General features: G+C 38.7%; 1 protein-coding gene across 8 annotated transcripts in view; it reads left to right on the forward strand.

The window, feature by feature from the left end:
- Nucleotides 1–21,222, forward strand: part of DMC1 (DNA meiotic recombinase 1) — a 29,454-nt gene extending 8,232 nt beyond the window's left edge. The window contains exons 5-20 of one of the 8 annotated variants that reach the window (XM_040559469.1): nucleotides 1,856–2,095; nucleotides 4,503–4,680; nucleotides 5,031–6,782; nucleotides 9,455–9,545; nucleotides 10,152–10,196; nucleotides 13,122–13,268; nucleotides 13,577–13,659; nucleotides 14,254–14,306; nucleotides 15,183–15,224; nucleotides 16,429–16,501; nucleotides 17,039–17,130; nucleotides 18,025–18,098; nucleotides 18,192–18,306; nucleotides 19,153–19,213; nucleotides 19,788–19,904; nucleotides 20,605–21,222. In XM_040559469.1, coding sequence (XP_040415403.1) covers nucleotides 9,489–9,545; nucleotides 10,152–10,196; nucleotides 13,122–13,268; nucleotides 13,577–13,659; nucleotides 14,254–14,306; nucleotides 15,183–15,224; nucleotides 16,429–16,501; nucleotides 17,039–17,130; nucleotides 18,025–18,098; nucleotides 18,192–18,306; nucleotides 19,153–19,213; nucleotides 19,788–19,904; nucleotides 20,605–20,674 — 1,029 coding nt within the window. In that variant the 5' untranslated portion in view covers nucleotides 1,856–2,095; nucleotides 4,503–4,680; nucleotides 5,031–6,782; nucleotides 9,455–9,488 and the 3' untranslated portion in view covers nucleotides 20,675–21,222. Of the gene's footprint in view, nucleotides 1–1,855; nucleotides 2,096–4,502; nucleotides 4,681–5,030; nucleotides 6,823–6,962; nucleotides 7,177–9,454; nucleotides 9,546–10,151; nucleotides 10,197–13,121; nucleotides 13,269–13,576; nucleotides 13,660–14,253; nucleotides 14,307–15,182; nucleotides 15,225–16,428; nucleotides 16,502–17,038; nucleotides 17,131–18,024; nucleotides 18,099–18,191; nucleotides 18,307–19,152; nucleotides 19,214–19,787; nucleotides 19,905–20,604 lie in introns of those variants that run through there. The other 7 variants (XM_040559474.1, XM_040559480.1, XM_040559462.1 and 4 more) reach the window with 7 other exon arrangements.
- The last annotated feature ends 1,306 nt before the right edge of the window (nucleotides 21,223–22,528 follow it).

The raw sequence follows: 22,528 nt of genomic DNA on the forward strand, positions 1-22,528 counted from the left end.
GGGTGAGAGGACTTTCTTCCTTTGTCTGGATGCAGGTTCTCTAAGAGATTTTAAACAACCTTTGTTGTGTTCAAACTATTGACAGATGCAACTTCCAAAGCCTAGTGCTTTGTTATGTTTTTAGTCTCGCAATTATGATAGTTCAGGATTCTGTAGCATTTTTGTCCTTCTCAGTAGGCTTCCTCCAGCATTTGCTCTTTAGGAATTTTAATACGGTGTTTGCTGATGAACGATATATTGCGTATTTATTCCAACAGTGTCTGGAATTTCCTTCCCTATCTTTTTTTCTATCAAATATACATAACTTCCTCCTGAAGGAACATCCAGAAAAGTCCTCTGCCTGGGTAGTTCAGTCTCCTGAGTCGATTTGCAGATGCTTTTACTTTCGATAGAGTTCCTTCAAGGTCACTCAGTCATTGTCCTCACAAATGCCTGGGATGGAAGATGGTTGTTATTCTCATCAGCTTCTTATCTCCAGTTTGCTGTACTGTGAACATATTGAACTTAGTGGGAGTTGTGCACCTGTACTGAGTTTCAGAGACTATTACATGCCACTTATAATCATCAATTCAGCCAAAGCACCAGAGGAGGAGGGCATGAAAACTTACTTTGAGGTATAGACATGTTTAAGAAACAGACACACTTCCAGTAATGCTGGTAAAGAATCCATGATAATCCAAGGAAACTGGAGCAAGGGATAAAACAAGAATAATCAGGTTAATCAATCACTGAAGTTTAAAGGTGCAAGACTGAAGATAATTATTGGCTGGGTCATCACTGCAAATTAAGTCTTTATGTATAGCAAAATCAAGGAAGCACAGTATTTTAAGCTGGCTACAATTGTTCTGAGAGTTCTAAATGTTATTCTAAACTGAAAATAACTGTGATGAGGCAGTCAATGCCTATCCACGTTTTAGAATTTGAAAAGAAACTGCTCATGATCTCTTCTGGCCACTAGCCTGGCAAACATATGGAATACAAATGGAGCAAGATCGTTTTTCTCTGTGGTTTACATACAAACTCACTTGCAGAAGCAGCAGCAAAGCCAAGAGAAGAAAACTGGCCAAAAGAAGAGCACATCTAGTTCTGCAGTATGGCTGGTTTAAAAGAAAAGCTGCCGCCAACTGAGAAGCTGAGCTAGAAAGCCTTAACTTTTCCAGACTCATCAAGTATGAAGAAACACTAGAAACACTGCGAAAATCATTTGTTTTTCAAAAGTTGAAGTTCTTCAAAGCTTGTGGGGTGTTCTGTTTTTTGTATTCTTTTTTTTATGAAGAAATGTCTCTAATACCAGTGCTGAACCTCTTCCAAGTATGAATTTTAAAATGTCTTTCTTGTAAAATGTCATTTCTTGATGTGACCAGTGAATTCTTGTGTAACCTGGAAATCAAACTTGTTTTATTAGCTGCACATTAAATACATTCTTGTTTCTGAACCATGCCAATGAAAATGCTGCCCTCAGTACAAAACAGAGCAGTGTACTCAAAGTCATTATTCAACTTACTTGACAACAGAAGCACTCGGCTTCTGTGAGCTGGGATATATTAAAGGAAAAAACATTCCATAAATTATACTTTTTTTAGCCGTAGCACTGAAAAACTCTGCTCTTCTGTGTTCGGTGGATTAAGCTGCTTTATTTTGTGTCTAATGTAGATTAATTTTCAATGCTGATGTATGAATAAGTTAGAGAAGCATCGACTTTTTTGGCCATAACAGTTAAGACAATATTTGCAGTACTTCCAGCTTGTTTGTATTAGGAGTCAGAATTTCTTTGGTGTGAAGAATACACACACTGCCCTGTGTCCTGCTGCATGGTAGACCCATCCGTGAGCAATTTTCTTGTTCACTCTTTCAGGTGACTTTTGATGAATATTGAGTCAATTCTGCCATTTTACTTGAGTGAAATGAAGATGATTCACCCATAGACTTGAACCAGGCCTGTGACTGAACATTAATTCAAATGCAAGCTTGTCAGTAGCATTGTCAGTGACTTTGAAGACTCGTAACGATTTCATAGGAAATAAAAGTAGGATAAAGAAAGCAGTAGTAAAGTTCATCTGACCTTAGAGGTTAACGCAAATGACCAGAGATGTAGGTAAGTGCTTGCAATTACCCTTCCCACTTAGCTACATATGTAGGCAGTCTTATTCCATAATTAGCCTGTTCTTCCTGTTTATCATAAAGTTGATTAAGCTAAAGTAGAACAACGTGCACTTACTCCAGAACAAAAATCTCCATGTGTGGAGTTAGTCAAGAGCAGTTATTTTGGAATTTGCAAAAGCTATTTAGAAAGCTCTCCCAGTGTAAAAAAAGGCCTGTATCTCCCAAAGTAGTCATTTCATGATTCAGAGTTGCATATTTCCGCAACTGCATTTTGTTCCTTGTAACAAAGATTTTGTGCAGAATTTCACTCTGAAATTGATAAATTGCAGAAGGTCACAGCAGCAGCCCTCCTCATAGGACAAATTATTTTGTTAAAAATGAAAAAGGATGTTTTTTTCAATGCTACAGTTTTATTTTATTTATTTATTTATTTATTTTAATATGTTAGCAAAATTAGATATGTGTTCAGTGATAGATTTTAAAAGACTGAATTTTAGCTACAACCAGGATGAGTGCTTAATCCATGTCTGTTTCGGTACTGGTCTGCTTGTTAGCTGAGGCAGTCCTTGAGCTTCTCCTAATTTATCAGCCACCAGTGAAATTTAGAAGTGGGTATGTCAGCCACTAATTAGTGACACACACTGCTATGCTCAGAATCTCGTTTATGGACAAAGAGGAAGTACATCTTACATATAATGCAAAGCCAAGAATTTATTGCTAATATAATTGAAATCTTAAGAGTCTAATGTTTATTGATCCAGCTGTAACTTACAGAAAGAACAATAATGCAGTTACAGTCCTATAAAATTGTAACACACTTCTTGGTTTCTGTCCCTTTTCCTTGTATTTCACTCCCTCTTCCACTGCTCCTGTGGGTTGTAAGGTTGGTGGCTTCATTCTAGTGCATGTGGGGAATGTAGCAGAGAGTTGTCACATCTGGAGTCCTTCACTGGGAGGAATATGATGTTCATGTCGGTGGTTTCATGTTACATCTGATTTTGCTATGCGTGGTGCATATTATGTATGTTAGATACTATTTCTGTGTTACTACCCAAACCAGTTTTGTTCAGCTCCAGGCCTGCATTTCTTTGACTGATCACTGAACTGTTTATAGCTGATGACTGAACTGTTTATAGCCACCAATTCTCCAATGCCAAGCCTGTGCCCTGCCTCTTATCATCACTTGCCTGTACTCCTTTGCATCCCATCTTGTCTGCAATTCTCAAGGCCTCTGCTATCACATCAGGCCTGTATTTTTCTACACTACATCATTGTGCTAGCTGTAAATCTCTCATTCTACATAATAACTGCTTGTTACTGCTATTTTTATAAATTGATGGCTGTACAACACAGATAAGCAGAAGCAAAACAAATTAGCCATAGACACCTGGTCAATTATGGAAACTGCTGTCCCAGCTAACCAAGTAAAACAAAGTTACAAAAGGGTCACCAGAAGTTCACAGTAAGCAAGCCCGACAAGCCTTGCTCCTGAGGCCTTGCAAATTCACCATAAAACTGGGAATGGCAATACTGTATTACAGAACTACATGGTTACAATGCTTTAGCCCCAAAAGGGCTGAGCAGGTAAGAGCAAGCCCAGGTAATGCAGCAGGTCTGGGCAATTATTTTAGAACTGACTGTGCTGGGATTTTGTCTCTTTTGTGGTAGAAGACATGAGAATGCGAGAGTTAGTCACAGTTATTTGACCTTTAAAACTAGAAGTTAGCTCAAAGAATATTGCACATTTTTACAGACAAAATTGCATTATTAAGTGAATAGTGGAGTTCAAGGGTAATGGCAAGAATAGTCAAGCACTGAAATTGTCTGGTTCTTTCTCAAACAAACAAACAAAAAACAAACCTCTGGTCAAAGAAAATCCACAGCCTCTCCAGGCAAGCAAACATCTGCCAATTTAGTTGATTCTGCTTTGTAATAGATTATCCTTGATGTCCCTTTCAGCCTTGGTGTTGTCCATTACTGGTTTGCTTTTTTTAATCTTGAGAATGTGCATTCTCAAAAAGGAAAGGCTTTCTTACATCCTTTATCTTCTTGATGGACTCTGCCAATGATATATTGATGCATGTCTCCAGAAAGGCTGTTAACTGGGTTTAGGTTTTGCAAAGCTTAAAAGTGGCCTTGTTTATTCCAGTCTGCATTTTGTATTCCTTTCATAACATCCTTTGTTATACATAAAAAATTACTTATTTCACAATCATCTATTAAAATTATCACAAAGAAAATGAAGCTTATGGTGCTTGGACTGCTGTCGCTTACTGTATTTGTATAGTTTACGTACTTATAGATTATTTCTTTTTCACTCAGAAAAATAACTGTGCTTGAGTAATCTCATCTGTTTTTTTGATATTAATAAGTTCTCTTTGGCATCTTTTCTTTTCCAGTCGTAGCCAGCCTGTTGTGGTCCTGACTTCAACTGGCATCTCTTTAATATCAATGGACACAACCATCTAATTCATCATTTCCTCTAGAGTTTTGATGCTGAACCAAGTCTGGACTGGACATCCTGATATGTAGAAGAGATCTTTAATTTTATACCATATCCTTAATGATTAACTCAAGGTAAATTAATGATAGCAAAATTTATGACTTTATTATTTCCAGATCAGTCCCAATAGCATGGTGTTGAGTATTTTGTCAAGGCCTTGTCTAAAGTTCTAAAGACTTGAACATCACCCAGTTCCGCAGTACCATCTCTGTTCCTTCCAGGTATCTCCATTTAACAGTGTAACCATCTTGGATCTCCAGTCTGGTCTATGAAGCTTGGCTGATCTGATATCTTGTCAATCCTATCCCAAGAACTATTGTACATCCAGCTTTAGCAGTTCATCTTGGTCTTGACCATAGAGAAAGAAAACATAGACAAAATTGTTTCCTTTACATAAATCTCCCATTTATTTTCAACTTTACAGGAAACAAACAAACAACAAAAAAAAAACACAAAAGCTGCTAGAGATAGGAGAGCTGAAGAATCTGAAGAAATTGCTGCGTCTTTGCCCAGGAGCATTCTGCCATTCTGAAACTCCAGGTGTGCCACAGGAATGTTTTAGTCTCAAACAAACTGTAAGTGAAACATATTCCTATGGAAACCACAAGGCACAGTTTTTCCAAAACAATTCAGACATAAATGTGCGCTCTTGAAGGCTGAATCTTCATGTGTTAAATTCTGGAAGGCCAGATATCAGATAATTCTGTCCTGATTAGGAACAGGCATACTGCCAGCTTGAAAGTTCAGAGGAGGCATTAGTTTATATATTTGACTCTAGTCCATTTGATCTGTATAAACCTAAATAAAAACCAGAAGCAAACAACAGAAGAACCACATGATTTCCCTCCTGTTACCATGGATTAAAATGTTTTGTGTGGATGGCAAAGTCAGCTGAATACTTAGCATATTTTATGGCAGTGGTTTGACTTGGGTCATGCCTCGTCTGAGCTGGGACAATCTCACTTGAGAGGAAATGCAGATGGCAGTGGTGTGTCTCCTCGCCACAGCCCGAGCTGCAGCTGGAGCTGCACAGCGAAGGCAGGGGTAGGGACGAGTACACCTTGTCACTCGCCTGCTGTGTAAGGTGACGGAATGCGTGGAGTCATTGCACAGCATCTGCTGGGAGCCAAGCGAGCAGCTAGTGATCACACAGTGCTTTGAAGATGTAGGGTGTAACTGGTTATCTGAAGTTGTACTTTGGGATGGAAAATGATCTTCACATTCTGTGCATTCATCGGCTTTTCTAAGAAGAGGAATAATGGAGGGCAGGTTGTTTCCTCATGCATTAGCTGTTGTAGAGCTGTTCAGCAGTGCCAGAAAGATTACCCTCTGCGTGTGCACTCTGTCCTGGAGAAAAAGCATACTTTGCGAAGGAATTCATCTTTAGGCCAAAGGACTGCCTCCCTAAGTGCTCTTCTGGAATAGCTCTTGCAGAATAATGCAGTTTTCAAAAGCTGTGCCAGCCAGTTCCTCTCTACGGACAGAGCCTTAGGCACCCAGAATTAGAATCTAAGTACTTACATAAAAAGCTTGATTTTTCAAGTGCTGGCCATGCAGGCACTTCTGCAGTGTGCTGATGGTGGTAAGGGGCTGTGATGTTTTTGTTTGCTTGGTCAGTGTCCTGCTTTGGCTAATACTGGAGACACTGGATGTATTCTTCACCTCCCACAGACAGAAGGCATGGAAATTTTCAAAGTGCCTTGAAACACACGTGAAGAGGCAGTGTTCTCACCCCTCACAACACTTGAAAGTCCAACAAAACCAAGGGCACTGACCCCGGGATGCCACCAGCTCCTCCTGAGCATGGGGCTGCACTGACAGCTCATTTCCACACAGCTGAACTAAAACAGGCCATTCGCTTTTCAAAAAGGATCTCCAAGGAGATGGGACTGCATGCCGCTGGAAGTGTTTATATCCTAAAATGCACTTTTCCCATCCTTTTAAAATGACAGATCATCATGTGCATGACTCAATCTCATTTTCTTATCTTCTGGCTTCAGGCAAGTCACTTCTCTTCCACCTTTCAGAAGTGGATGCCCTCTGACGGGCTTCGGCCACCCAACCCAAAAACGCGTGGTGTAGCGGGACGTGTGTAGGGCACCCACTGCACTGCATCAAACTGACCGCCCTCAAACCCACCACCGCTTTGTGTTGCGAAGCCAGCCATAAAATAAGTGTAATACAACATTCCCCCGCGATGACAAACACAACAGTCGGTAAATTTTAGAAGATAACACGCTTTAGGACAAAAATTAACTGTATTTCAAACGTATTTCGGTGCGGGGGGGGGCGGCGGGAGGCGGTGAGGAGTGGGCAGCCCAATTCCTGTCAGGAGCCCGCGCGCCGCCCTCAGGGCGGTCCGGCCATTAGCGGCGGGCCCGCGGCACTCCCTCAGCAGCGGGCGGGCGGGCAGCCGGGACTGGGACTGTCAGCACCCAAGGGTGTCGCAGCCCTTCAGGGAGCTGCCTGGGTCCGAGCAGTGGTTTAGTGACCGTTGTCAATTTTTAGGGGGGATTTCGGCTTTCCCACCGGGGAGGGGATTTCTGTGGAGCCTCGCCCCTTTTGGGAAGGTGAATTTGCATCCCTCGAAAAGGCAGCTGGCGAGCAAAGGCCAAATAAATGCGTGTGTTGATATGTGATTAATCGTTTATTTTTCGCTTGAGTCAGTAAATGTGGAATTCCAGCACCGCGCTCCTCAGGAGGTCAGGGGGAGGAGAGAATGGGTCATCCTGCTGCCTGTAACATGGAGGCCCAGACTCAGCTCCTGTCAAATCAGCTGCAATGTTCCTGTCCAAAAAAATGTTTATTAAACCCAATTTTACTTACTCAGGCCAAGCGCCTGTCACACCAGCAACCTATATATGTTCAAACCCGTGCAGCAAGCTGGTCTTGCCCATGCATCCTAATGAATAGCTCCTAGGGCAGTAATTACAAGGTTTTGTGGCATCTGAGGCACCTGAGGTGCCACAAAAACATGTTTCTTCCCAAAGATCCTTACTTCATAACGGATTTGCTGTGTTGTTGCAGACTTTCAGCCTTTTTTCTAGTTCACAGTGACGGCTGGAATCCTCTGGGCCTTCATTGTACCAACACACCAGTGACAGGAGGACTCAGCGCTAAACAGGGTTTTGTTCATCCCTAAAGCTTTCAGAGGGTGTGGTATAATTTCTCGATTTTTCCTTCTAGCCCGCAGGAAGGCACGTGTCTGGGTCTGCCTAGTTTTTCTGCTTTGAGGTGCCAATTGCCTAAGGATGGGGAGTAGGAGAGTGAACCTACGACTTATTAAACTGTGCTTGTAGTTCGGGATTATGTGCATTTTCAGGAGGATATTTGTAATGGAGGAGGGGATTGTAATACCTTTTGCATTACTTGTTTTTCTTCCTTCAGTCTTTGAAGCTTGGGGTTTTTAAAATCTCTTCAAGTACTTTTTTATTTATTTTACTGTAATTATTTTTCTGACTGATATAAAGCATGATGTGAAGGCATGATTTCTCATTGTTTGTCATAATTGTCTCATAATTGTCAGGATTCTGAAATAAAAACAAAATACATCTTGATGCTATCAGAAATAACTGACATTATAGGAGTATTTCTACTGAATACTAACGGAAGTGACTCCATCATATATTCACTCCAAACCCCAAATAATACCATCCTAACATTATATTTTCTTTCTCACTTTTCCCATCCTCTGTATACACAAGATTCTTGTGAGCAAATTAGGCAGACCTTAAGTATCCATTTAAAAACTGAAAAAAGCTATTTGCAGATATTTATTCTAAATTATCCCATCTTGTATTTTCACAATAAACCCATCATATACTTTTCATGGATTTTGTTAACAAGGATGGGTAAGCAAACACTTCTGGATGAGGCACTTTACAAAACTTTTGATAAACCATAGCTACAGCAATGAAGGCAGATCACAATTAAGACAGAAGCAACATAACAATTTATAAAATCCCAGAACTGATAAAGTGGGTTATAAGACCATATTTGTAAGGAACTATTCATTTATCCTGCTTTCATGAAACTTAAGGAGGTAATAATGTCCTTTTTATTTGAGCTTTTTATTTGGTAAGTGCCTGTTCTGGTTCTAGGCCTTGTTTATGGGAAGTCTCACAAAAAGGGCAGTGAAGCCGTAGCAGAGTACAGACATGGCAAGTTAACCACGAGAAACCATGAAATAAGCTTTCATTTTTGCATAACAAAAGCCTGAGATTTCTACTACCCTTCTTTTATTCTCTTCATGCTTGCATACTTCTTACAGGCATTACTTGCATGTCTTCAGCTTTTATTAGGTATTCTGAACTGCAGCAAAGAACTTGAAAACAAATACGACTCTATAGTGTGCCCTCGAGATATATGACTAAGTTGTAGTCTTCTCAATAGCACCTTTTTGTGAGCTTTGGGTCACACAAGATGAGGAAGCTGAGGTGTTGCATAGACTTTTCCAATACCTGTTCTATCTGCAACTCTGCTGACTTTTGATATAAAAATACCATTTTTAACTTCCTTACAGCAATAAATTCAGCTAATGATAAATCATTTAAAATATTCTCACCTCCAAAATCACACTTGGACCCAAGATTCTCACAAGGGAATGAGTTCTTTTTTCTTAATACCAATTAAACCCTTTCTAGCTATATTGGTTCATCAGAGAGTAACACAATAGATTTTCTCGCTTTGGTTTGGTAGGACAAAAAGTGGAATACAGAATCCAAGTTTAAATCCATAAGTGATGACGCACTTGGAAGGCTGTGTAGTTTGAGGACATTTTAAAAGTCCCTTCACAGTTACTTACACAATTAATACCCCTCCAATGCTGTCTTTGTTTGTGTTTCTCAGTACTGATCAATACTTTATTGCCTACGCTTTCACAATGAAGGCCATGGAGGATCAAGTAGTCCAAGAAGAATCAGGATACCAGGATGATGAGGTAAATCTGTGGTTCATTGAAAAACAGGTGCAGCAAATGTCTGAAGGTATTGTTGTAGTGTAATGAATTCCATGGAGAGACACGATGTCCCCAAAGGCCATCAGGGAGTTCAATGCATTCAAAATTTTGTTACAGTCTAATACCAAGAAAATCTCATTTTCGTAGTCCTTTTACAGTCTTGCTCTTCAAATGCTCTTCGTTAACCTTTCAAAAGCTATGCACAGTTTTTAATGGGATTATCATTATTGCTCTATATCTTACACTTGAATATTAAATGCGAGGGGATTAGCCATTAATTTTATGCTTCCAAGGAATGGTCATCAGCTTGAAAAGCCTGAAGAACTATGGATGAAAGAGTTGAGACAATGATCTTAACACAAGTTTTATTAGCGCAGCAGGGGATTGCTTGCCTGTGAAGATACACTTTAAGAAGAAAGTGATAGGAAATGTGTAGGCCCTCTTGGCTTACTGTGGGTTTTCTTATTTTGGTAGTTCAACAAGATATGTATTATTAGGGGAAATCATTTCAAGGTTTACAAATTTCAAACACACGTAGTGAGATAGATGTAATTGTAAGAAAAATAAATCTTTTTTTTTTTTTTTTAGGAATCCTTTTTTCAGGATATTGACCTGCTACAAAAGCATGGAATTGTAAGTATTACCAATGACTTTACCACACAGAATTGTCCACGTAAAGCTATTTTAATGTTATTTCCAAAAGTGTTTACACATTGATACAAATAACTGAAATTCCTCCTTGCAATAAATATTAAATCATTCGTGTGAAGACAAATTTTGCCTTTGGTTTTAAGACAAAATCTCATTCCCGCCAGATTCCTATATAAAGTGGCAAGATATTCAAAATATTTAGCACACGGTACTTCTTGAAAAACCAACCAGATGTTAATTTATTTGAAAACTGTGTGATAGATTACTTCCTGCCAATCTCTGTAATTATACCTGCGTTTTTGGTTCCTGTGAAATTACACAGTGACAATTGTTGCTAAACTATTTTCAGAATGCTGTATAAGGGAGTAGAGTAGGAGTGAAGAAACTATAAATAACTAGAGAAATAAGTGGATAGATTTCTTCATCAGATATGAATTCCTATAATTGTTTTCATCATCATCATTACTATCACATAAACATCACATTTTTACTTGAATTATTGTTATTATGTGTTTGTCCAGGAGACTGACTCATGGATCGGAATGTTCAGTGTTAGAGAAGCAGAATGAGAAGTTGGGTTTGCCTGAAATAATGTAAAGTTTAAGATAAATGACTATAGATGGATACAGAAAGGGATGGCAGGCACAATGAGACAGCATTCATCAGCACTGTAGTTACTGCGCTCAGCATGTCAGCAGTGTAATCGTTGTTGACTTTTTTATTGGCAGTTCATTGACAGACAGTTTTAAAGAGAGTTCTGCAGAAGGATAATGAGATAGGGGGCTGTAATCAGCGTGGGACAGAGTAGGAAAAATACACAGATTCTTGTGTTAAAAATTTAAAAAGATGACCAAAGAGGTTGACCTCATGAGCTGGAAGGGAGCTGGAAGGGAGCTGGAAGGGAGCTGTATTAGCCTGTCAATATCGAATAAGGCATGCACAGAATTGATACTAAGGTATGAAGGATCCTGAAAATAAAGAGATGATGACTTAGGCTGTTCTCTATTGTTCATTTTTTGGAGATACATCTGGTTTAATAAGAGTTCCCTGATTTTTTTTCTCCTTCTTTCCAAGTGGTTATTCCCACCCCTCAGGGGAAGCTGGTATTCTCAGCTGTGCCAGTGAACATATTATGCCCCGTACCTGTTACATTCATTTGCTTAAAGAATTAGTTTTTGTGTGTTTAGATATTTTTTTTTCAATAGGAGTAGAGAGAGAAGTATTTAATAGACCTGACAGTCTGGCCACAAATAGATAAGCAGAACCTGGGCTGTGGCTTGATGTTTAAATGACTTGATAGGTGCTGCAACCCCACAGTCACTGCCTAGCGTTCCTATCCGTAGAGCACGATATTGCTTCTTTTGGTAGATCTGTTGTTGCAGCCACCTGGTGAACTAGATTTGTGAATCAAGTCATGCAAAAAGTATCAGAAGAAAAAATGTGTTTTAGTTTTGTATTTTAAAAATTCCTGATCTGCTCCCGTTTCCACCTCAGAGGCGTACAGCTGGGACAGAGATGCTACATAATAGGGTTGAGAGGATCAGGATAAGCAGGAGGTACAAGGGGGCAGGTGTGTCAGTATGTTAAGCCAGGACTACTACCGCTGAATGCTTCATAGTATTGAACTGTAGTCTAAGGGTGTGTAAATCCTAGCACCTTGGTTGGTAAATACACTGTTGGTGAAAGGTATATCTGTGAGGGAGAGAACAAGAACTTTTGCAACCAGGTCTACTACTCGGGAAATTGTAGTGTCTTAATTTGATGTGATAACAAAGACAAAGCCACTGAAGAAGTGTAGCAGCTGGGTGATGCAATTAAAGTTTCAGTCTAGAAAAATGATCTTTGCAGGAGTAGCTTGTTGTCTTGATAGAAAAACGCTATGTGAACAACAGTTCAGTGCTTTTTATGTTGCTGATTTTTATATTCTTCTGGGTGGAAGAGTTGTTTTTATTTGTAATTGATTTTACCTCACCTATCACTATTAATGTAATAATCAAAACAACTTCACAGGATGAGAAACAAGCTTCCCAAGGAACATGACTAATTCCTCCCATAGCCCCCTCCTTTCTTATGTCTTATGTACCCACACACTTGAGATAAATAGAGGATACATCCAGTTCATAGTGTGTGGTTGTTTGTTTTTTTTTTTAAAGAAATAACTTGGCTGGAGATGGTAAGTTGAAGTATTATCCCAAATCTTTCATGTGTTATGTTTTCTTCTGAGTAATCTGTTGCTTGCCTTTAAATTTCGAGTGATGTCAGACTCATAAAATGAGGTGAGATGAGGCAAAATGTGTCAGTAGGGCGCTGACTGAAGTCATACTGTGGCCAATAAATGAAAAACCCCAGTAAATCCATTCTAGCTCAAAGTGTCTGTTGGATCTGGCAGGTTATGTGTGCTTTACATTGGACTTACTGTGAACATGCAGAAACAGCACAGCAGATAGTCCGCTTCGAACCACCCATGCAAGTCAGCTCCCAATTATCCATGATCAGATTACCTGGTTTACAGATTATCTGTGCTAAGGGACCAAGGACATACTGGGTTTGGTAGAGTTTGTTAGGTTACGCTCCACGCTATCTGAAATAATCCATACTGTTTCTTTACTACCAGCTTGGATCTAGAAAGACTGGTACTGAACAGGGACAGGTAAGTACAACTGGACCCAACGTGCCTTTTTCACAAAAGCACCAGGATGTCTCTGCAAAAAGATCCCTCACATCAGTGTTACTCAAAATTTACTGCTATTTGGGTGTCAAAAACTGCAGAAGAAAGAGTTTACTTGTAAATCTATTTCTTTATGAAAATACACATGCCTGAGTGTATAAGAAAGTATTTGAAAGGTTTACTTTGCCTTCTAGTTGTTACCTGTCACAAGTACTCATAGAAAGGAACTTTCTTCACAGAACGTAGCAGATATTAAAAAACTGAAGTCAGTTGGGATCTGCACTATCAAAGGAATCCAGATGACAACAAGACGGGCGCTGTGCAATGTAAAAGGGCTTTCAGAGGCCAAGGTGGACAAGATTAAAGAAGCCGCAAATAAGCTTATTGTAAGGCAGTCACTTTCCTGATAATTTAAATTTATTCTGTCCTTTCCAAAATGCTATGCAGAATTTCTCTTTACAGAATTTTTCACCACATCATCAAGACAATTTTGAAAATAATTCTGCTCATTACTCTAAAGGGATAATACTTTATACTCTACAACAACCAGACGAATGCTGTGGTGCTTTTCATACCCAACATGTGTAAATGAGGCTAGGGTGGAGAAGAAGATGCCTTGGTGGAATATCATGCTCTGTCAACAGGTTAAAGCTAAAAAAAATAAATGTCTCACGTTCTCTTTGGTCTACCTTAGGAGCCAGGATTCCTGACCGCATTTGAGTACAGTGAAAAACGGAAGATGGTCTTTCATATTTCTACTGGCAGCCAGGAATTTGAGTAAGCTTACCTCTGCTTTAATCCTGCCTTAGGCCAAGTTGTTCCAATAATCATATTTATTGTCTGTAATGAGACAGAAAAATATAGAAGAACAAATACTCAGGATACATAGATTACCTCGCATTTAGAGCCTGTGCTGGCTCAAAGATGCCTGAAACAGTAAGAAACAGAAACAGCTCCTTTTCTGATGAAAACCTGACTTTTTACAGTCATTGTAAATAAACAGAGTTTGCTGCCAAAAATCCTGACTGCAACATCATTTTTTCACCTAGTTACACAACTTGCATGTCTCAGGTCAAAGTTGTAAGTCTTCAATACCTCTCTTGAGATACTTTTATGGAATTTGATCTTCCAAAGGTATTTTCTCTCTTCTTACTTTCCATTTCTTTTCTTTCTATTATTTTTTCTCTTGCACATACTAAGGAAGGTTAAATTTTTTTTTGTGAATCAGTGATCATTTAGAACCCTGCACTTAATGCATGATGTGAGGGGCTTTAGGACAGAAATAACTTCTCTTAAAGCAGCAAAAAAATATTTTTAACTTTCTTCTTGTGATTTTGCGGGTTTAACCATATCATAATTCTCTCTCTTCAGTAAACTTCTGGGTGGTGGGATTGAAAGCATGGCAATCACTGAGGCTTTTGGAGGTGAGAAAACCACAGTGAATGAGTATTACTGAACAGACAAAGAACTGCAGAATAGTTTAGATTTTAAATCAAGCTGCATTACCTCTATCAAACATCACATTGTAATTATAAGACGAGTACCTGCATGAGTGGAAAAAGAAAGAATCCACTTCCTTTAGTGTTTTCCTATTTTTTCTCGTCATTTGCTTGCAGACAGTATGAGATGAGTAATCATTAGACTTGGGGGCATGCTGATTCAGTATGACATACCATTATTAATGCCCTGATGCAATCTCTGTACTTTCTCAGTAATGAGACTGACACAAAAGATATTCTATTTATGCACACTTGGGATATATTGAATTTCATAAAATATTTTGCATTCACAATTAACCTATTATTACAGTAAGTTTGATCAGGTAGTGAATAACGCTTCAAAAACAAAAAGAGTTTGTTAAACACCGTAGTCTTCCCTTTAGAAAAGATATACCGGAGACTTGTATGAATTGATGTAGTGAAATTAATAAACTCGTAAACTTCTTGATAATTTTACTGAAAATGAAATTGGGCCTGGTCAGTGGACCCAACCGTTATTTTTTCCTCTTCCCTCAATTATTACTTCTGCATAGTTGCCTTGCAATACTTAATTTCTATAGTAAAGTAGAAATGAAATTAGCAGTCAAGTGAGATCAAATTAAAGCATTTTAGATTCTACATTTCATGCAAGATATTTTGACTGCACATTATATGATTTATATATCTAGATTGAAAGATACAAAGGGTAAAAATAGAAGTGAATTTTATAAGTGTATGTTTCTAATTGCTGTAAATCCTGAATCTGCCAAACTCTGAAGAAAAAAAAAATACTTTTTTTTTTTCTTTTTCTTCATTTAATAGAGTTCCGGACAGGCAAAACCCAGCTATCTCACACCCTTTGTGGTAAGTGTGCTACCTTAAAATGGAGAGCTTTTTTTTTTTTTTTTTTTTTTTCCCACTGAACCCATTCTTTACCACAATATCAAAATTCAACATATAAAGGCAAGTCAGAATTTTCTATCTCTAGAAATACAGTGAAAAAGATCTCGGTGACTCTTACCTCTACTGATTGTGTTTGGATACAGAACTCATGTACATAATTGCTTTTTAATACTGTAAGTTTTGCCATAAGGAGGGAGAAGACCATAAACAATCCCTGAGAGCAAAACACAGTATCTGGAAAAGCAGAGCAAAATATGGATTACAGCGGGACAGGGACATTGCTCAGAAAAGGGCAAAGGCAAGATTCTTTCTCAGCAATGCTTTTGATTTCCTGATTTCAGGAGGTTTTCCTGAATATGACATTCTGAAAGGGCACTGAAAGGATACTACTGGCTCGTATTAACTGGATAAACAAAGACTTTGGCAGTGCCAGATATAGCAGGACTCTGATTCCTCAGCGCTATCTCACAGTGTGGAAATAGTAGTAAATAATAACTGCTGTAACTATGAACACTGCTGGAATATAGTTTCTAGGCGCTGGATAGGCAAACATTCACTTAAATGAACCCATTGTTATAAAAGGATTGTGGCACCTTCTGGAAAAATGGAGCCTCTTCCATTTAGTACAATCTAATGGCCAAATCAGTCAGCAGAGCTGTATCCTTTTGCATGAACGATTACAACTGAATGAATTGAGTATTTTAGTTTATTCGCTTCAAAGAAACTAAAGCCACAATCAGTAACTATTCAGGAAAGATTTATACCCAAAGAATTTTTGATTATATGAATTACAGCTGGAAAAAAACCTACAAAATCAATACTGTTAATTTGGGCAGAGGAATAAGAGGGTGTTTTGTGCATAAAAACTAATTAATAATACCCTCACCTATTTTCAATATAAAATATACAGATTTAGTGATGTTGCTGAGTAAAACACAATTTTGACACCATTAATTAAATCTCATCTGATCTCCAATAAAGGAAAATGGTGTGGCTTTCTTTTCAAGCTGGCAGTAAGACTTGAGATACGAGTGATTTCCACATTGATTAGAACTGGTGGCTCTTTGTGATATGGATAAACAGTCATCAGATTTTATTAAAAATAATTATAGTGTAAGAAACTATTTTTCCCACTTTTTCATGTTGACATTCTGATTCATTCTAGTGACAGCTCAGCTTCCAGGACCAAGTGGCTACACAGGTGGAAAGATTATCTTCATTGATACTGAAAACACTTTGTATCTTTTGGGCTGTTGAAAGCTACAGGTACAATGAACTGGGAAGACAGTTCGGTTTGTTATGAGTTTAAGCAAGAAGGAGGTTCCAGATAGCTCCATGCATGTAACACATTATGATGGACACAGAAAGCTTGCAGAGCACAGCGTGTAGTGGCCCACAAGGCAGTGACATTTCTCCGTCATTTGATCTAATCCAAGCTGGAAAAAATAGTTAGGATACAGATTTATTTTTAATTGCTTTTTTGAGATCTAACATGCTTTCTTAGTAATGGTACATGGTAGGAGGTGATAGATCGATGAAAGGTGATAGAAGGTTTTATCCATGTATCAATCCCCCCCTCAAACCCTAAACACAAAGCAATTATCATCATGAGCCCCAAATTTTCTTCAACGTATGTGAGACAGTGTGAAAAGTCAGTCTTCTCTAGGATCAGAATAAATGCTCTCTTTTTCCATAGATTTATTTTGGAATGGAGTCTTAGTATTTTCAGAGCATGGTTTGTACAAAGAGAAATCCTTAACCTTGACTAACATCAGCCGACCAGACCGTCTTCGTGACATTGCTGATCGCTTCAACGTTGACCACGATGCCGTACTTGACAACGTGCTGTATGCACGTGCATATACTAGTGAGACCATCATTGCAACTGCCGTGATACCTGTTTTTTTCCCCTAAGGCTTCTATTTTAATAGTTCTCAGTTTATTGGGTGAAATTGTCCACTGAGGATCATAAATAATGTTTAAAAATCATAAACAAAAGGAGTTACAAGCTTGCTTCTATTTCTGGGGGTGTACTGTAGCAGACTAGCTCAGTGTAAGTATTCCAGCTCAACTGCACTCCAAAAAGTTTTGCAGTTTGCTGCAACAACGCTGCTATGTGTACGATGGTTGTCAGTGTACCATCTTAGTAACAGAAACACCAATTAATGTAACCATGATTGCCTGAATGTCAGCTAATTCTATAATTTACAGAATTATATATTTTATATATTTATAATTTTTATATATTTATATATAATTTATAGATTTCTGTACAGAAATCCTCTATGATTTTGTGAATAGAACTTTATAGGGATAGTTGAATGCACTCTGTCAGAATACATTGCATTTAAACTTCAAGGACATTTTAAATGGGACTTCTATTTTCAGAATACAACATGAACATGAAAATACGGCAATACAATTTCTTTGTGTCATTTAATTCAGCATTGAATTGAAACAGTTGTATTGGTTTTCAGCTCTCAACACACACACATACAAAAGTCTTCTTCACACAGCTTTGTGTTGCAGCTTTTCACAAAGAAGTTTTGTTGCCTGGGCAAGTGGTAACTGAAGTCTTCAGAAACTTAGGCATTATTGGGTATTGTAGAGGTAGCTTGTTAATGGGCAGTGCACTTCAAACGGCTGGCAGTGAAAATATAAACAGTGCAGACACCTAAAGTGGAATTTTAAAACCCAGGCTTTTGTTGCTTCAGAGCTCTTTCTGATCCTAATTTCATTTGTCAACCGTACTTCCCATCAGGTGAACATCAGATGGAATTGCTCGACTATGTCGCAGCCAAGTTCCATGAGGAAGCTGGTATCTTCAAGCTATTGGTACAAGACACTTTTTTTCTCCTATGCTTTCTGCTTTCAGATCCTATATTTTTTTCCCACTGAATTTACTTATCCAGCATAATTCCAATATAGATCATTGACTCCATAATGGCACTCTTCCGTGTGGATTTCAGTGGTCGTGGAGAGTTGGCTGAACGACAACAGAAACTCGCTCAGATGCTGTCAAGGCTCCAAAAAATATCAGAAGGTAAGGGAAGCATTGCAAAATATGGAAAACATGGACTGGGGTTACTGAAACAGTACTTGTTGGTAGCACAACCACCTCGTAGTCTGAGTGTGTTATCCAATCACGCATTGGCCCAGGAATCTTTCCTCACTTTACGCATCTGTCAGTTACCAAAAAGAAACAAAAAAGATCAAACTAATTTAAAAATATATTATTTAAACATGACAGATTAAGGGGTCTTTGGAATTATTCAACATTTAGAGTTTTCTGAGAAACAGTGTTAAGTCCTAAATGAGAGGACAGGTTGTGGAACTGGACAAATATTCAGCCTTTCCCCAGTTTCTACAGTCTAAATACTCAAGAAACACGAAGAAAAGAGGATGAAGGCACAGAGAGCGGAGTAGGCTGTGTTCATTGCCTCATTCCCTGCACTGTGCAATGCTCTCGGAGATGATGATGAGATGAACAGGATTCTTCCTTTTTTGGAATGTCTCAGAGATGTTGCTGAGGAATGAGCAAATGTTTTTTATGCAGTAAATACCAAAAAAAAAGGGGAACAGACAGAGGGACGGAGAAGAGGCCTAGGGCAGGGAGCCAACAGGGAAGATGTGAATTGGGAAAGGCTTGTTTAGTGGGACTCTGAAAAGTGCTCATTTTTGGCATAAATATTACAGCTGGAGTCACACAGGAGCAGAGTTAGGCTGTCTTCCGACCAAGCCCAGCCAGCAGACATAAGGAAGATTTGCTTCTCTTTCCTTTGTGATTTGAAGTGGTTCATTAGCAGCCTTGCTCTTACCAAGGGGGTGAGAATATTTTGGAGTTCTAATTTGATCTAGCCTGCCTTCTTGGCTTTATTTTCTATTGCAGAATATAACGTGGCTGTGTTTGTGACCAATCAGATGACCGCTGATCCAGGAGCAACTATGACGTAAGATGATATTTCTTCTCTTTTTTTGTTATTCTCATCCCTATTACATATTTAACAGAGATGAAAACTGAGATTGTGTGGAGCGAGAGGCGTTGATATGAAGGTATGCGCCTCTTTTCTTTAACTATTTCAGACTGATCATTGGCCCTTCTGGTGTGATGAATCATTTAGGGATGACACCTATAGGTTTCTCTCAGTTTTTGTAATTTTTTGTAAATGCTTATCTGCTGCCTGGAATGATGGCCTCTTTCACTGTGACTCGAATAAAGAGAACAAACTACAGAAACTATTGAAAACAAAACACATTACTTTCTTGGGGAGCAGTGTATGTATGCACTTTAAGGCGTGCGTTTCTTGAGCCGCTTCCATCTGATGAGAGGACAATTACGCCACTGAGCATTGCACCGGGCATTTGAACATCCTGTCTTGAGGCAAGCGTGTTTCAGTCCTCTTTTGATTTATTTGCTTATTTATTATTCATTACTGAGTTCAGTATGCCTTGTCTGCCAGTTAATCACACCATTAACCTATGGAATTTGCACAGTGAATCATCAACATTTTCTTGCTAATTTAGCTTTCAGGCAGACCCAAAGAAGCCCATTGGGGGCCACATCCTCGCTCATGCTTCGACTACCCGAATTAGTTTGAGGAAAGGGCGGGGGGAGCTGCGCATTGCCAAGATATATGACAGGTAAATCACCGTCCCTTCATGGGGAGGAAGCCACGTTACGAGCAAGGGTAAGGTGACAAAGTTTGCGGTACTGAAACTTAAGAGCCTGTGAAACGATTCATGGTTTCAAATTAACCACGTTTCTGGACGGTACGTTGAGAGAATATCTGAAAGGAGAAACTAATTAGCAGATTTAAAGTCATCTTGCATATCATGCGTATTTAATTACGTAATCTTTCATCATAAATCCTACTAGGTGCTCATCTCTTAGAGTCTATCAAATAGTCTGGTAAGGCTGGTGGTCCCTTAGCAGGAACATTCCAGAGCTGTTAAATTACCAAGTTTTCCTGACCTCAGTTGGTAGCAGTTTACCTGCTAAGCTGTGGCAGATGCAAGTCACTAAAAATCATATTAATGAAATTGCACAGAGAGACCACTGTGCCTGGTCAGGAGCTAAGACATGGAAGTTGAAGTTTGCATAAACAGAACCCTTTCTTCTCATGCACTTTCTCCGTTCCCCTCCCTCGTGTGTCATCTTCAGAGGTGGGTTTCACATTTTTGATAATATTGATCACTTTCTAGAGTTTGCCCACAGGCATAAAGACGTTGAAGTATTCCATGTTGAAGTAGTCCACGTTGCTTATAGTTACATTTCGGGGACTGTTCCACAACTGCATTTAACATGGGGGGAAACCAGAAGTTTCTTTTTTTCCACCCCCAGTCCTGAGATGCCTGAAAATGAAGCCACATTCGCAATAACTGCTGGAGGGATTGGAGATGCCAAAGAATAGGCAGAAAACAGATTCAAATATACAGCTGAAAACCTCCTAGGTAGTTGGGATGAAGATCTGTGCAAAGTCACTGACTCCCTGGCTGCATTTTTATATTTTTGGAACCGCTTGAGAGCTTTTGGGAGGACAGTAGGATAAACTCTGCGTGGTTCAGTTTTATTGATCTTAATAGAATTTGGTTCATTTAGGCTCTTCACTTTGCAAATGAACTTTCAGCAGACAAAGATATAAAAACCAAGCTCGTGAACTGTTCAAAGAATCCATTTCCTGTTTTTTGTGAAAATCAAAGCTGTCTTTTCATGTTTAATATTTTAGTTCCTTTAAAGAAATCTCTGAGGTAGTGTAAAATCAAACAGAATTAGAATTAGTTTAAAAATTGACAAGTACATAGGTGATAAATATATGGAGAAGGCAGGAACAAGAGCCCAAGAACTTGATAGAATCTCATGTACAGTAGAGGAAAAACAGTTACTTGAAAATACTTAAGCATTTTTATGTTCAATAAATATTTTTTTTTAATTTCTTTTTAAACACTTTTATTTTTTTGAGAGAATGTTTTAAAATAGTTTTTCCTAAAGGTAAAAATAAAAAACAAATTAGAATAGCACTCCGCTCCTGTTGGGTTCTTTTAATCAACTCCTGCTCTCAATAATCTCATTGATCTTTCACGAGAGAAATAGAACATATGCAACCCAACATTTTAAAACCTTTTGTCTGGTTCTCTAAGGAAACAAACATTCCTTCTAGTATCAATAAGAATACTAAAACCAAAGTTTTTTAAAAAACATATTGTCATTATTTTTTTTTTTATTAAAAAGTAGAAGAAAACAGAAGCAGGGACTACATGGGGGAGAGGCTGACACTCATACTTTCACTGAGGGTAACATGTTTATGATGCAGCTTGCTAAGAGAGCGTGCCCACAGGCCACTCAGCACAGGTGTAGCTCCAAACCAGCCAAAGCGTGCATCACTCTGGGCACAGGAAAAAACTGGGAGTAAAGAGAGAAATAGGGGGGGGTAGGGGACAAAATACCGATCCAGTCTGCATTACCTCTGATGCTCATGGAATTTGTTTCAAAATAGACTAGACCATTTACACACAAGATGCTTTAATGGAAGGGCTTTTTTTTTTATCATCATTATTCCCTTCTGTATAAGAATGCTGATTAGAATGGGTCTAGCTGGTGTCTGGTTAAAAATCTTGTCTTTTTATTTAGATTAACTAATACACATAAGGTAATATGAAGTAAAAACACATCAGTGACCAGAAAACCATCGAAGAAAAGCCTGATGCTGTAGCCAAAGTTTAACTTCAGCGAGTTTACGCTGTGACAGACCTAAAGGGTTTGCCTTCTTTTAGTGGTTTCTTAACATATCTTGTTTTTAAGCCTGGCTCCAGGCTGAGTTATTTGTTAACTTCAAGGGTTCAAAAGTAAAGGGGACTCACTTTCTCTTCTGCCAGTGTGGCTGATTCTTGACAATCTGATAGCCTGGAAAGCACTGCTGACTGCGTGGCTTTTGTTCAGGCGAGGGCTTACTTTGGCTTGTGTACACAGATCACCACCAGGCAAAAATTCTGGTGCCAGGACGGCCTGATAGGTGCTAGAAGTACGAGCACAGCACGTTTCACATTTTATTATGTGTTGTTATATATATAATTCTATATATATAAAAGGACATTTCACGGTCACCACCGTAAGTTCTACTTCTTGCACAATTCAATACACAATTAACTGTATATTGTACAATATAAACTTAATTTTTATTGTTTAGTTAGGATTTTCTGCTCGATTTTTGGAGTCAAAGACTAACAGGCCATAAATATTGGCAGTACGCCACACGCCAAGACCTCCC

This window comes from Cygnus olor, chromosome 1, assembly GCF_009769625.2.
Source record: "Cygnus olor isolate bCygOlo1 chromosome 1, bCygOlo1.pri.v2, whole genome shotgun sequence".
NCBI classification, from domain to species: domain Eukaryota; kingdom Metazoa; phylum Chordata; class Aves; order Anseriformes; family Anatidae; genus Cygnus; species Cygnus olor.